At 43.9% G+C, this 13,165-nt stretch overlaps 1 protein-coding gene across 1 annotated transcript; it reads right to left on the reverse strand.

Annotated features, from left to right (window-relative positions):
• Positions 1-3,504: 3,504 nt before the first annotated feature.
• On the reverse strand, positions 3,505-12,125 carry LOC134549365 (cathepsin E-like). The gene is made up of 9 exons (XM_063394913.1): positions 12,070-12,125; positions 11,715-11,892; positions 9,587-9,704; positions 8,974-9,092; positions 8,307-8,506; positions 7,526-7,648; positions 6,464-6,608; positions 3,922-4,020; positions 3,505-3,829 (listed from the first exon to the last, which is right to left on the reverse strand). The coding sequence occupies exons 1-9, from the start codon at positions 12,123-12,125 to the stop codon at positions 3,650-3,652; spliced, it is 1,218 nt and encodes a 405-aa protein (XP_063250983.1). The 3' UTR covers positions 3,505-3,649.
• Between the last annotated feature and the right edge of the window lie 1,040 nt (positions 12,126-13,165).

Here is a 13,165-nt window from a genome sequence, read left to right on the forward strand (position 1 = left end):
TCAGGTTGCTATGTTCAGGTTTGATCAACAAAATAAGAAACTCTGTGGAGTGAAATTATACAGAAATGAACAACGCCTTAGCCTAGGAGTCCAATTTTCTGAATGGCCCTTATGCAGCTTCTGGAAGCATTCCCTTTTTCCTCCTGAGTCCCTCTTTCTTCTTGTAGCTGAAGCCACACTTTTCAATTAAATGTTTCTCAATCTAATTGCATCTGCAATTGTCAAGGAACTTAATTTACCAATGAGCTTTACTTAAATAAATGGCTAATTTTAGGTATAAACAATATATTTTAAGGACAGCCAGACGGCTCCAGTCTCACAGCTAGAAACAAAGTAAAAGTAACTGCTGCTGTCCTCTATAGCACTTCTGTTAAAGTCAGGAGAGCAATACAAGTTTCTGGGGAGTTTGGCCATACTCCTCCCAGCTGTGCATGTACAGGAAGAGTTTTCAGCAGCTGTGAAGGAAGCCTGGCCCATTATCTAGCTCTCTCCTCACAGTACCTAAGCTTGAGGAGCTGTGCTTCACGCTGTAAGGAAACTTAAGCCAGAAATTAGAGATGGCTCTCAAGTGTCCACCACAAACATACATGAGAGTCCGGTCCCACCATACCTCCTCCCTCTAATCCTTCACATAGCTTCCACCAGGGCTTAAGGTATTGGACCAAAGTGCTCTTTGCCCCCAACCCAAATACCAGCTTGTTTCATCCCAGCACTGCTAAGCATGAAAAGCCTTCCCAGCTTCTCACCATCCAGCTCTGCACATCTTCTCAGCCTAGGATGCACACTGCTGCTTTCCACCAGGACATTATACATCTAATCAGCAATGATTTTGCTGCCTCTCCCACTCACTCTGCCAGCACTCCCTGATCCTGCAATGTGTTCATTGTTTGATGGAGGCTACGGGTGGCCACTCAGCAGCCACTAGGTAGGCAAGAGCTTCAGTTAAGCCCCACAGAGGTGTCTATTACACATGTGGATGCATGCTAAATTAGGAATCACAGCTCCGAAGTCATGCAATGCCACCTGTAATACACAAGCAGCATTTCACACAGTGGGCCAGTTTCCAGGTTAGCTACGGTACTCTGTTCATTGCTTCTGAAGAAACTAGTGCTGGGATGAGCTACCAGAAAAATTTAGTCTGTTATCTCACTTTGGCAAACATCAGTGTACTCTGATTTGTATTAAACTATCTTTTGGGATTATGTGCTCTCTTAGGCACTTCTCTCAGCAAACTATTCACCTTAGCATGGTAGATGGAGTATTTTAGCAAACCAAACACTCTACAATTCATGCTCACAGGTATAAGCAATGTGGAATTATTACATGAATAAAGGCACTTTGAGATACACCACTGTCCTGATTGTACTGAACTCCCAGGAAGCACTTCCGGCAAGGGTTTGACTTACCATGCAAATCAACTTGATGTCTACCAGGAACAGCAAGGCCCTTACAGAAGCTGGCAAAGTTGGACAAGGATAGAACAGGGCCAGGATAGACAAGTAGGTCAGAGCAGCAGCTTGCTGTCATCAGATGGTGTTAATCTTGAGCAAGATCAGATATATCAGAACAAAGAGAGGGCTAGTCCCTGTTCATGCTGCCTGACTTTCCACCTGTTTCCAGGATGTGTTCACACTCTGCACTGGAATTAATAGGGCCAAGATGTCAGTGCTGGGACCAACTGGCTGTGGGGACGTGTCCCAACATTCTCAAAATCTTCTATTGTAAATAACAGATCTCGGACTGCAAACTCATATAAGAACATATACATATTTAATATATAATGAAAATGTACCAGAGTGTTAAGTATGCTGCATAGCAGAGAAAACAAAAATACCCTGCTGCTGTTAAATGAGGGATGGGGCTTTATAGATGTTTGTTTGTCTCGGTTCACGACCAAACAAATGACATTTTCTAGACAAATAAGTTAGCTCGTGGTGAATCCATTCTTTAAGAGTGGCATAGACAAAGGGGGATCAAGGCAAGATGGACCTGAAATACAGGATAACTTCACACAGTTCTGTCTTATCTGCAGAAAAGACAGCTGGCAGAAGAGTCTCCTTTGCTAGAGGTTGATAGCCTGGATGCCAAATGTGTAACACAATGTGGCTTCAAATAGAGAGTCATGAAAACAGGCACCACTGAGAAGGATTGTTCCATACAGGAAGGCAAGATCAGTATTTCAGAAATACCTATAGGAAAACTGTCCTGTTTTTGTAGTACTTATTGAGTCTTGCAACTGAAAACATAAAATCTAAGGGGCTGTGATTGTGATACCACCAAGGCCAGCAATGGACATTGCCTTTGGTCTGTGCCAGGCACATCCAGACAGACAGCAGCAGCAAGTGCCTGTGGACACCCAACCTCTGTCCCAGCAATGCCACCACGGGGCCAGTCTCCATCTCCCCATGGCTTTGCCCTGCTGGTGAGGTGCCCAGTGCACATTTTTTGGCTTTAGGAAGATACAAGCAGCCCCAACACTCCAACACATGACTTTTTTTTTTTCCTCCAGGGCAGAGAGCAACCTGAATTTTCAATTGTTGTTCCACCCTCAACTCCCCTTCCTCCCAGCACTGGAACCATTGTAAAGAAACATAAAATGTAACAGAAACAGCACTAAGATCAAAGCAGATTTTGTTTGGTTAAGTTTTATTCATGTGTATGGGGGCAGTATCAGCTTTAGCAACCTGAACAAATACTCCAGCAGGTAGAATTTAGGTGAATCTTTTCTTAGATCAGCACAGCTACCTGTGGCTGTTCCATCTGAAACTCCTGCCGCTGCTGACAAGAAGTGCCAGGGGAAATAACAAGTTCAAGGGGCAGTAGATGTGTAGTGTAGGTGCATGGGTCCCATGACCCATCTGAGCTGGAGGAACACTGGTATCCCTTTGCACGGGCTGCAGTCTGGGATTTCTAGTGTGAATAGATGCTGCTCCAGCTGTTCCCACTGCTGAGACGAGTCAGGTGCTAAAAGCAGCGTCTGACCTAAAGCACCGACATCAAATGCCAAGACCCAAAAAAGGAGAATTATCAAGGGACAATGAATCCCAGGGGAAAAGCAAGTTTGAGAGGTGTAAGGAGATGGAAATTGTGCAAGGAACAATAGTTGAAATTAGTGGCCACGCAGGCATCAGTCAAATTCCCTTTTATATAAGCTGGTTGGAGTAAACTAATTTAAAGAGAATTTCCAAGGCACTCAGGAAACAAAGTTGAACAAAACCCCAACCACAGAAAATAATGATGGAAGAAAAGCTGTAGGAAATGAGGTGGAAACTAGCACACAAGAAGAAAAAAGGATAGCCAGACCAGGCAGGACTAGGATGAGTTTTCCCCACACATAGCTGCTATCTTTTCAGCCTGGCACACTTCAGTATTTTTATTCTTCCTGATCTTTTTGCAAATCTGAGTGCTGAGCTGCTCTGCAGAGCTGTAGTGTTCATGAGTTACTCAGAAAAAAATGTTTCTCCATTGTAAACACACAGATATTTAACCAAACTATATTATCTGGGACAAGTATCACTGCAAAGTCCTTAAAACTTGGAGGGGGACAACACAATGTGCATGTAGGTCCACAGTTTCAGTAAAAACTCTTCTTTACACATGTGTTGAAGATCATTACCTTATCTTCAGACAGAATAAATGCTATTAGGGCTCAGTAGTAATCCTTCCTGTGAGCAGCTTTTGCAAATCCCACTCTGTCATTCCCACGGTCAAAAATACAGTAAAATGCAGACATGAAGACATCTCCCAAAATCCAGAGTGAACCACTGCGAGTGGGGATGTCGAGAGACTGAAAGCCACTCATGCAGAAGGTTTGGTCATCAATAGACTCCTGGAAGAGAAAGCACACATCCCTGCAGCAGCCTGCTCCGTGCCCAGCTCAGGGAGGAAGGAACAGGGAGCGGGGAGGCTGCGGATACACACCTTGATGATGTACTGCTCTGCTGTCAGCTTGTATTCGTGGTGCCCGATGGTGAGACTTATGTGAGGCAAGCTTGACAACCTTCTGCAGTCTACGAGAAACTGGACACAGTGCTCTGACTGAGATGGGATCACTTTGTCTTTAAGCATTGCTCTTTGAATTCAAGGCTTTTGGGGTAGGTAATAGTGAATTTACTACAGAGAAACACCATCAGGCTGACTTAGAACCTAACACTGCCCTCAGCTTTTCTATACTCAGTCAAACCAGCCCAGCAGCCCAGACCACTGCATCCTCGGGACACAGGGCTGATGAAAATCCTTGCAAGTCCCAAGAGAAAGGAGGTGAAGGGGCTCTGATACCCTCCCTGTGCAATTCCAAGGCAAAACTACGTGCGTGAGCCCGAGCGAGCCTACACCAGCAAGATCTGCTGAAGCAAAAGTTCTCCAATGCTCTGGCCTTGACAGGGCAGAGGGAGCTGCTCCAGCCACAGGGGGAGCACCCGATGGGTGCAGCTCATCCCAGCTCCTCCCATAATACCATCACTTAAAGGAAAACAAAGGTAGCAAGGAATACAGCACTTTATGCTTATACTTTGCCCTGGAGTGGGATTTAAAGAGTAGAAGGACTAAACCCTGGCATGGTCATTAATGTTCATAAATAATATATTCAGTTACAGTAACAGAGAAGATAATTTCCTGGCCTTTCTAGTTATTTCATGAAACACCCAAGTGTGAAACAGCACTGCAGAATGCTCCAAGTCCCAGAGGAATCTTTGTTGCAAACTGTAGTGTTTTAAATCATTGTTTTAGAGGCTTCCTGGAAGGAAGAATCTGCTTTTTGCTGTTTTTCAATCTATTTTATGAAAACATAACCCTACATCTTGTGTGCACTTACCAGTTGTCATGCCATTAGAAAAAAAAATCATGGGATACAGAGGACAAGGGTACAAAAAGCCAGCAAAATGATTTGTAGGCTACAAGAAGCGAGATATAATTCTTTGACATAGCTATTACAGAATAGGACATGCAGAACAAATCAATCCTTCCTGAAAGGAGATAAAAATTCTGGTAAAATCTGGGATGGATACACTCACTTTTAGTGGGATAAATTTGAGCCAATATGTGCAGTCTGTCTATGATTGCTAAAGATCAGTCACAGAAAGTCTTATTTTCAGGATGTTTTTTTGAAATCTGAGATGAATGTTCTGCAGGATGAATGTTCTTAGGTCAGCAGTGGTGTAAATGAACCCACACAGCAATGACCCATTCTTTGTTTGTGTTAGGTTAGTATAAGTACGTTGGAAATACATATTTGTCTATGTTCATTAGCATGAACCATTATAAAATCAACTTGTTATTAGAGCATACTCTTTGGCATGTATCTAAAAATTTGAACAAAATCAAGATTAAAGGTTTAACTGAGAAAGAATCAGGAGCCTCAGGAGTTACACAGAGGTCACTGCAAGTCCTTCTCTTACAAATAAAAGTGGATTAAGAGTCCACTTTTGTCTTTGCTCTTTGTCCAGTGCACTGGGCACTTGCAATACCCTTAATTTTCTTCCAAGAGTAGTTTTGGGTCATGATCAAGACAAATTGGGATTAGCTCAGTTGGTTAGGACATAGTGGTGCTAATAACACCATGGTTGTGGGTTTGATCCGTGTACAGGCCATTCACCTGAGAGCTGGACTTGATGATCCTTGTGGGTCCCTTCCAACTCAGAACATTCTGTGAAATGCAAAGTTAACAAAAGCCACACACAGCAGCATTCCTTGAGCACTGGAGCTGTGGCAACGTGCTGGTGACCTGTGGGAGCCAGCCAAGGGCCAGCAATAGGCACGGTAGGAATAAATCGCTCTTTGCCTGGAGGCAGGGACAGGAAGGAGTGGTAAGGAGTGTCAGCAAGGGAGATGCAGGAGACAGCAGCAGGGAAGAAAGGAAAACCAGCAAAGGGTCAGAGGAGCAAGGTTCGGGAGGAAGAGTAGGAGCCAGCAAGCCTTGTCCTGTACCCTGTGACTCATCTGCAAGGAGCCAGCACTGTGAGTGACACTGATGTGTGTCCCTCCCAGGAGCTCTGGCGCGACACCAACTGCTCCACTGCAAGCTGACAATGAGAGGTCCTGTCAGTGAAGGCACTGTGGGGCTGTCAGTAAAATACCATTCCCTTTCCATCTGATGCTGACACAGCTGGCAATCAGCACCAAATCCCTCCTGGCTTGGGTGAGCCAGTAGCCAGAGCTGGGGACATCAAAAATCCTCTGAGCTTCCAAAGGAAAATTATCTCTCATGCAGAGGACAGCTCAATTCCTCAAACAGATGTCACCATTATTTCCTTACACACCAGTATAGAAGATGAAAATTTGGGAAGAGGGCTGGGACAAGACATATAGGTCAAAAGCAGCTTGGCTCAGCGCTCAGTGCTGTCCTGGAAACAAGGCTTTTGATGGCACCTGTCTAAGCAATCATTTCTGTTATTTTCCAACTCTTTGCATCTTACACCCAGTTTCTCTTCCTCTCTAGCTGTTTCCTGGCTGTAAATTTTTTTACCTCTCCAGTATTTGATGGACTTGCCCCAATATATTCCTGCAGTCGCCTGATTTGTGAAGAGGGGCCGGTGATAAGAGAAGTGCCTGAGTCAACGATGGCTTCGCAGCCATGGGAGCAAAATGCCACCCGGCCCTGGATCTTTATACTGCAAATGAAATTTCAAAAAAAAAGCAGCTTTAAGCAAATGGCATATACACTGTGACTGAAACACCATATTATTGCTAGTTAAAGTAGCAGACTACTGACTGAAGTTAATCCCAGACAACAAGTAACAGGACAAGTGGAAATGGCCTCAAGTTGCACCAGGGTAGATTTAAGATTGCATATTAGGAAAAATTTCTTCACAGAAACCATTGTAAAGCATTGGAACACGCTGTCTAGGGAAGTGGTAGGGTCACCATCCTTGGAAGTGTTCAAATGATGTGTGAATGTGGCACTTGAGGACATGGTTTAGTGATGTACTTGATAGTGGTGCTGGATAGACAGTTGTACTCAATGATCCTAAAGATCTTTTCCAACCCAAATGATTCTGTGTTTCTATGATTAAAACTAGCTGTCCAGCTCTACTAAAGACAAGAATGTCTGTAGACCCACTTGAGATTCCTACAACTCTAATCATGCACTTGCTGCTGATGAATTTGTCCTCACTCCCTGGTATGTGTTCTTATCAGTTTAGACAGTGTGCTAGAGGTAGGACAAAGGAATACAAGCTACTTTGGTCAGAGTTATCAGAGCAGAGGAAAGCAGGACCCAGGGCTGGATTCTATTCCTGGGTGCCTTAACTTCTTAACTGAACAGTCCACCAAGACTCACCTTGACCACTGGTGCATCATATGAAAACATACTATCATGCTGTCCCAGAAACCAGCTACCCATGTCACAGCAGGTTTAGAGAACTAACAAACCCTGATCTCATCCTGGTGAATCCCTCTTTGAGGGGCATGGGGGTAAAACACTGCAGCTAAGTCCTCCTGCACCAGTGCCACCAGGTTCTGTTCTGCGGGTTTACCTAGGGAGGTAAATTCCACCAGGTTTTTTATACATACATACATACATACATACTTGTTCATGTGTATTTGCCAGTAGCTCTTCTCAGTGACTGGGACCCAGTGGATTGAACCTTTGTAGAGAGAATGGTCTATTCCCCCCAGGATCAACTCACTGCCATTCTCGGTGTCGTCTCCCCTGAAAGCAGAAAACAGTTTAACACAGACATGGGAGTGAGCCAGCATGCACCAATGAGACTACACTTAAAAAGCAAAAGTCAAATCACAGCCCTCTCCAAATTCAGATATGGATGGCTGAAATGGATTATTACTAAATTATCACTGTATATGTTCCAACTCAGACCCTCCAAACAATCTCTGAGAAGACTTACTGTAGACACCAAGCTAGGCATCAGGAGCAGGCTGAGCCAGTTGCTACTCTCAGCTCAGAAGAAACACTAGAGAAATAGGTGAAGTTGCAGCTAGGTCCAGATTGGGGAACAGTATTTTTCTGAAATGTGGCTATTTGGGTGTAGCACAGCACTTCTGCTCATCTGCATGGGGCAGAGGGAAACCTCTGGCAACAGACATGGTGAGTTTGAGCTGGGTACTTTACTTTTACTTATGACCAGCTCCAACAGGAATAAATCTCTGTCAAAAAAGTCATGGTCCTCTCCATAACATTTTTTCTTTTCATGCCATAATCTTCAATGTCAAATTGAAAACAAAAAAACAACACAAAGAATCAAAAAATAGGGGAAATTTCTTTCTAGGGTTGACACTTCATTGAGATGCACAGCTGTTTCTATCAACAATAGATTTACTTCTTTTTCAACAGTGTCATTTTAAAGACAGACCTTTTCAGATAGAAGGAGAAGATTGGCTCCTCTACCAGGTTCTGGTTCATGATGCTGTCAAACACAGGCAGAGCATTGCCCACAGCTAAGGAGGGGTAGCCTAAGCCCAGTACACCATCAAAATGGGCAAGGATAAAAGTTGTTCCTGGCTCAAACACCGACTCGCCGAAGTCCTGTGCCTTGATGGAGATGTTACTTATCTGTTTGGTAAAAAAAAAGGTAACAAACAACCAGGCAAAGAACAACCACAACTGAAAGTAATGACACCACCAATAACAAGAAACTAGCCATATTTCTGATCCATATCAGTAGATGCATTGAGTTTATAACGCCTGGCTATCTTTGTGTGACTTGCATCAACATATCCTGTGCCCATTTGGCAGATAGGCAGCACTGATTCCTTAGAACGCCTTAATTATGTGGCTGCTTTTTCATAAGCCCAGAAGAGGATCCAAGAAGACAAGCAGAAATGAAAAATAAAATCTGAGGCATTTGTGTTGGCAGCCTAAAGCTGGAGCAGAACCCATACCTCTCAACACACAACTTGGTGGGACCTCCCCCTGCTCTTGCCTAAGCCAGGCAAGGTTTTCCAGAGCAAGGCCAGTATCTGAACTGCCCTGAAAACAGCCGATGTGGAGGCTGACTCCCATTTCAGGTGGACACTCACCTGCAGCGTGTCTTTGCCAGCAATGCCCAGAAGCTGTCCTGTGCCATACTGCAAGGAGAAGGCTTCCCCTCTGTGCTCATATGAATCTGACTTGAAGGACTTAAATTTCTGGTGCACCCCTGCACAAAAAAAATGACATCTCTACACTGAGGGGTGGTCTGGGCAACTCTCCCACTCCTCAATGCAGAAGATGAGACAGGAGAGCCATATTTTTGCTTCTCTCAAGAGAAAAGTGTTGAAGAACTACTGCAGGCACCTCAGTTTCCCTGAAGACACCCCAGTGTTTCTGTACCCGAGAGGTAATTTTGCATCTTGGAGAAAAATTAGAACAAAAATGGGCATTTCCACCCCTGTTGGTAGGTCTCCCAGGTCTGTTTTCATGCCTTTTACCCCATGGTGCAGAGGGACTCTGGGCAGGTGCAGCCAGTGCCTGCCCTGGCTGCAGAGTGACATGAGGGACAGAGGAGCAAACTGGGGAGAGGAGAGCGGCCCTAAGGGATGCTCCAAAGCCTGTCCTTGCAGATCCCTGGTGCAGGCAACCTTCTTGGGCAAGGAGAATGGCCAAGGTCTCTGGACCCAAGACAAGAGAGGCATCAGGGAGAACATTTCTTACTGCAGGCCTCGCTGATGCAATAGGCGGACGGGACCCAGAAGTTGGAGGAGCCGGTGTCGAACACGACGGTGAAGCGCTGCGGCGGCGTCCCGACGCTCACGACCCCGTAGTACTGCGCCTGCGGAGGAACAGCCCGCTCAGCCAGCTCCTGCAGCTGCTCCTGGGGAAGAGCCTGATGGGGAGCATGGCACTGGGCTCCCCCAGGGGCTCCTGAGCAATTCCAGTTAAACGTAAATGCACACCACGAGAAGAGTTCTGGTTCCACGAGTAGCTTCAGGCAGCAGGCTTTACTCCAGCTGAATGAACAATGGTGTGGCATTTTTTAAACCTTTTAAGCAAACATTCAGTAGGGTTCCCTATGGAGTCAACAAACCCTCTTGCACTGGCTTCAGAGGTGGCAAGGTCATCCTCAAGATGAAACTCTCAGATGACCACACAGACTTTCAGGCTGCTCCTCACTGATGTCAATAAGAAGTGAGTGTTGCAAAGTCAGCATGAGCTACCTCTGCCAGCTTCAGAGGGCTCTGAGCAGTGGCACAAACACTGTCTTATGTGGCTGCCCCTTTTCCTTTGTAATTAGCAGCTATTATAGAAGTCAAAAAGTATCGCGTTGCACAAACCGTTCCTGATGTACTGGACAAAGTTCATCCAGCAGGTGGAGAAACCACTGACCACCCCTGGATAGCAGCAGAGACTGAGGTAATCTGTGAACACGTGAATGCTGGACTGAAGTGCTTACCCACATCCCGTATGCAAGCGTCTAAGTGCTCCTATCTGGCCCTGGAAGAGCACTTCAGCATTAAGAGACCTATTTTTAGGAAGAGGCATTTCTGGAATTCAACCACAGATAGAAAAGCAATAACTACTGCCAAACTTTTTTCAGCAATACAAGTATTAGAATATGTACCTTCAAGTGCGTACTTGTTTATTAATACACTGACGTTTCTGACCCCAAAATATACAGTCTGAATGAGATAATCTTGAAAAGGCAAGCAAGCCTGCCATTTAAGAGAATATCCAACTGTACAGTAGGATGTTATTCCTGCATTAAACAAACCTAAGGGATGTTCATTAAAAAAAAAACCAACAACAACAAAAAAATCCCCATAAAATCAGAAAGCCCACATACACACTGCAATAAAACTGTTCCTGGTACTTCCTGAATATGCTGGGGACATGGGTTTTGCTTTGTTGTTGAGAGGGTTGTTTTGAGATTTTCATTTATCCCTCTTTGAAATAAGCTTTAAAGAAAGTTGAAATGTTTCAGTGTCCTTTGTTCTTCTTCATGTTCTTCTTTATGGCCCTCAAGTGTCAGTAAGTTCTTGCTGAATGAATATGGCCTTGCCTTCGATTCCATTCCCTGTTCAGATGAAGACTTCACAACATTTCTGCAGCTTAGCTTCTCTTGAGATAAGCATAGCAGAAAAACCAAATAAAACAGAAAACAAAGACCATCCAAATGGACAAAATTCTAAAACCAAGAAAGCTTACAAAATGGTAGACGTGCTGACTTGCCTGTCTGAGATCCAGTGGAATTAATATTTTTCCTTTTTCAGTTTAGATGGTAAATCCTCCCAGGTCAGTCTCCAGTGTTTAATACATATTAAACTCCAGAGATAAAAGTAGAAAAATAAAAAAACTCTACTTAGGTCTTTGTCATCACTGATTTATGACTCCACCTGATCAAATAAATGGGATTTGGAGGATTTTTTTATAACACAGAAGCGTCCAAGTGTCTGGTAAATAGATATGACTACATGAAGTAATCAGATTCTGCTAAGAAAAGCCCTATAGTTCACCAAGACTGATACAGGCAAACCTCCTATATTTCATTGGGGACCCAATCAAGTACAATACAGATCTATACAAAAATAAAATCTGTCACAGGACTACTACTACTACTTTACATCAGCTTCTACTCAGATCCCATGCTATCCTAGATCCAGACATGCTTTATTTTGCAGATTGCAACCTGGTCTTTTATGATGTAAGATTTATAGCATAAAGCAACAAGACACCACAAGCCCTATAATTTCATTGACAGACAAGATTTGAAATGCTGGGGAAAAAACCCTGCCTTCAGTACAATGATGAGTCCTAATGATTGCATTACCAAAACTGTACTTACATTCATGTAATCATACAGCCTTTCTGAAGCAGTTCCTACTGATAAAGCAATATCTGCAGGGAAACAATGCAGATACCTCCGGGCAAAAACATCAGGGTGGTGATTCCTCCAAAACTCCTCTAATTCTCCCTTTTCCTTCAGCTGTTTCTTGATAGATTTGAATCGAGTCAAGGGGATTCTATGCAAATAAAATAAACACACACAAAAAACCACAGATTGTCCTTTCTAGAACTGTCATATACTCCATTTTTTTAACAAAAGGTTTATTTTTTGAGACCTCAAGTAGCAACAAGCACAGGTCACCCCACGAAGCCAGCTGAGATGTGTGCCAGTGAAGCCAGACATGCTTTCTTACCGTTCCACAGCCATGATGAACGGGATGTAAACCACAGCCAACAGTATTGCCTTCATGGCTCCAAGCAGTTCAGAGTCTAATGACACTCCTTTGCTCAGAAGTCTCTTTTTTATGGCCTGTTGTCAGCTGAAGGCAGCTCGCCAGGTCAATCAATCATAGGAGGTCAATGCTTTGGCAGAAAACTGATTAATTTACCCTCAGACTAACCTCTGATTTGTGCAAATAGTGATGTCCAGTGGAGCTAGTCAGGCACAGACCAAACAGGCATTTAGCTAACAATCCTTAATGTCTTTTACATAAATATAATACATGGGGTGAGCTTGGCTCCTGTCAGCATGAGAAAGAGGAAGCAGTCCATGGACTTGCTGCTTTTCAAGCTTGCTTTAGTGAGATGTTGCAGAAGTGTTCAATGCAAAGAAAGAAGACATAATATATAACCATTTCCATTTTGCATGGAGACATTTCAGCAGGGCTGAGCAGACATTTGGTGGGTTTATGACAAGTCACCCCTAAGAGCTGAAGTTTAAGCCCCTATTTATGAGAGCGCTCCAGTCTAAACATAAATGTGATTGCCACCCCATAAAATGGATCTTCAAAGTAAAAACCACAACAGTACAATACTGCAACATACAGTAAAAACCAGCAATAATTTTCCACACATTTCAGGAAGACATTTGGAAGAGCTGTCTAGGATTTATCACCCTGCAAGTTTCCTGAAGCTAGTGGCTCCCACCCTTGCCTGACACTTGAGTTCCAGTCAAGCCTGCAGAGAAATAATGGTGTCAAAAAGAGGCTGATAGGGCAGAGCACAACCCCCAACCCACCAGCTGCCCAGGAGGAAACTGAGCACTGAGTCTGCAGTTTACTTACAAGACTTTTTAAATCTTTCCTCTGCACAAGAGAGAGCAGTAAGCAACCACATACTGCAGCCTAGCATATATTAAAGCTAACTTTGAATAATCAGCCATTTTTGTTCAAAAGGATAGTGATAGGATGCTGGGAAAAGAGCAACCACATTTTGTTCCTCATAACACACCATGTATTTAAAATAAACTGTTCACTATGCAAAGGTGAACTGGAACCCAGTCATTCTCAT

This window comes from Prinia subflava, chromosome 4, assembly GCF_021018805.1.
Source record: "Prinia subflava isolate CZ2003 ecotype Zambia chromosome 4, Cam_Psub_1.2, whole genome shotgun sequence".
Lineage (NCBI taxonomy): Eukaryota > Metazoa > Chordata > Aves > Passeriformes > Cisticolidae > Prinia > Prinia subflava.

Bases quoted from the DNA above. Each gene is read 5' to 3' on its own strand.
- LOC134549365 (XM_063394913.1), bottom strand. From the start codon at position 12,125: ATGAAGGCAATACTGTTGGCTGTGGTTTACATCCCGTTCATCATGGCT. The intron at 7,649-8,306 runs GTCTGTCTTTAA...TTCTGCTTTCAG, and splicing joins TTCTCCTTCTATCTGAAAAG to GGGAGACGACACCGAGAATG. The intron at 4,021-6,463 runs GTAAAAAAATTT...CACTGTGTCCAG, and splicing joins GTCCATCAAATACTGGAGAG to TTTCTCGTAGACTGCAGAAG.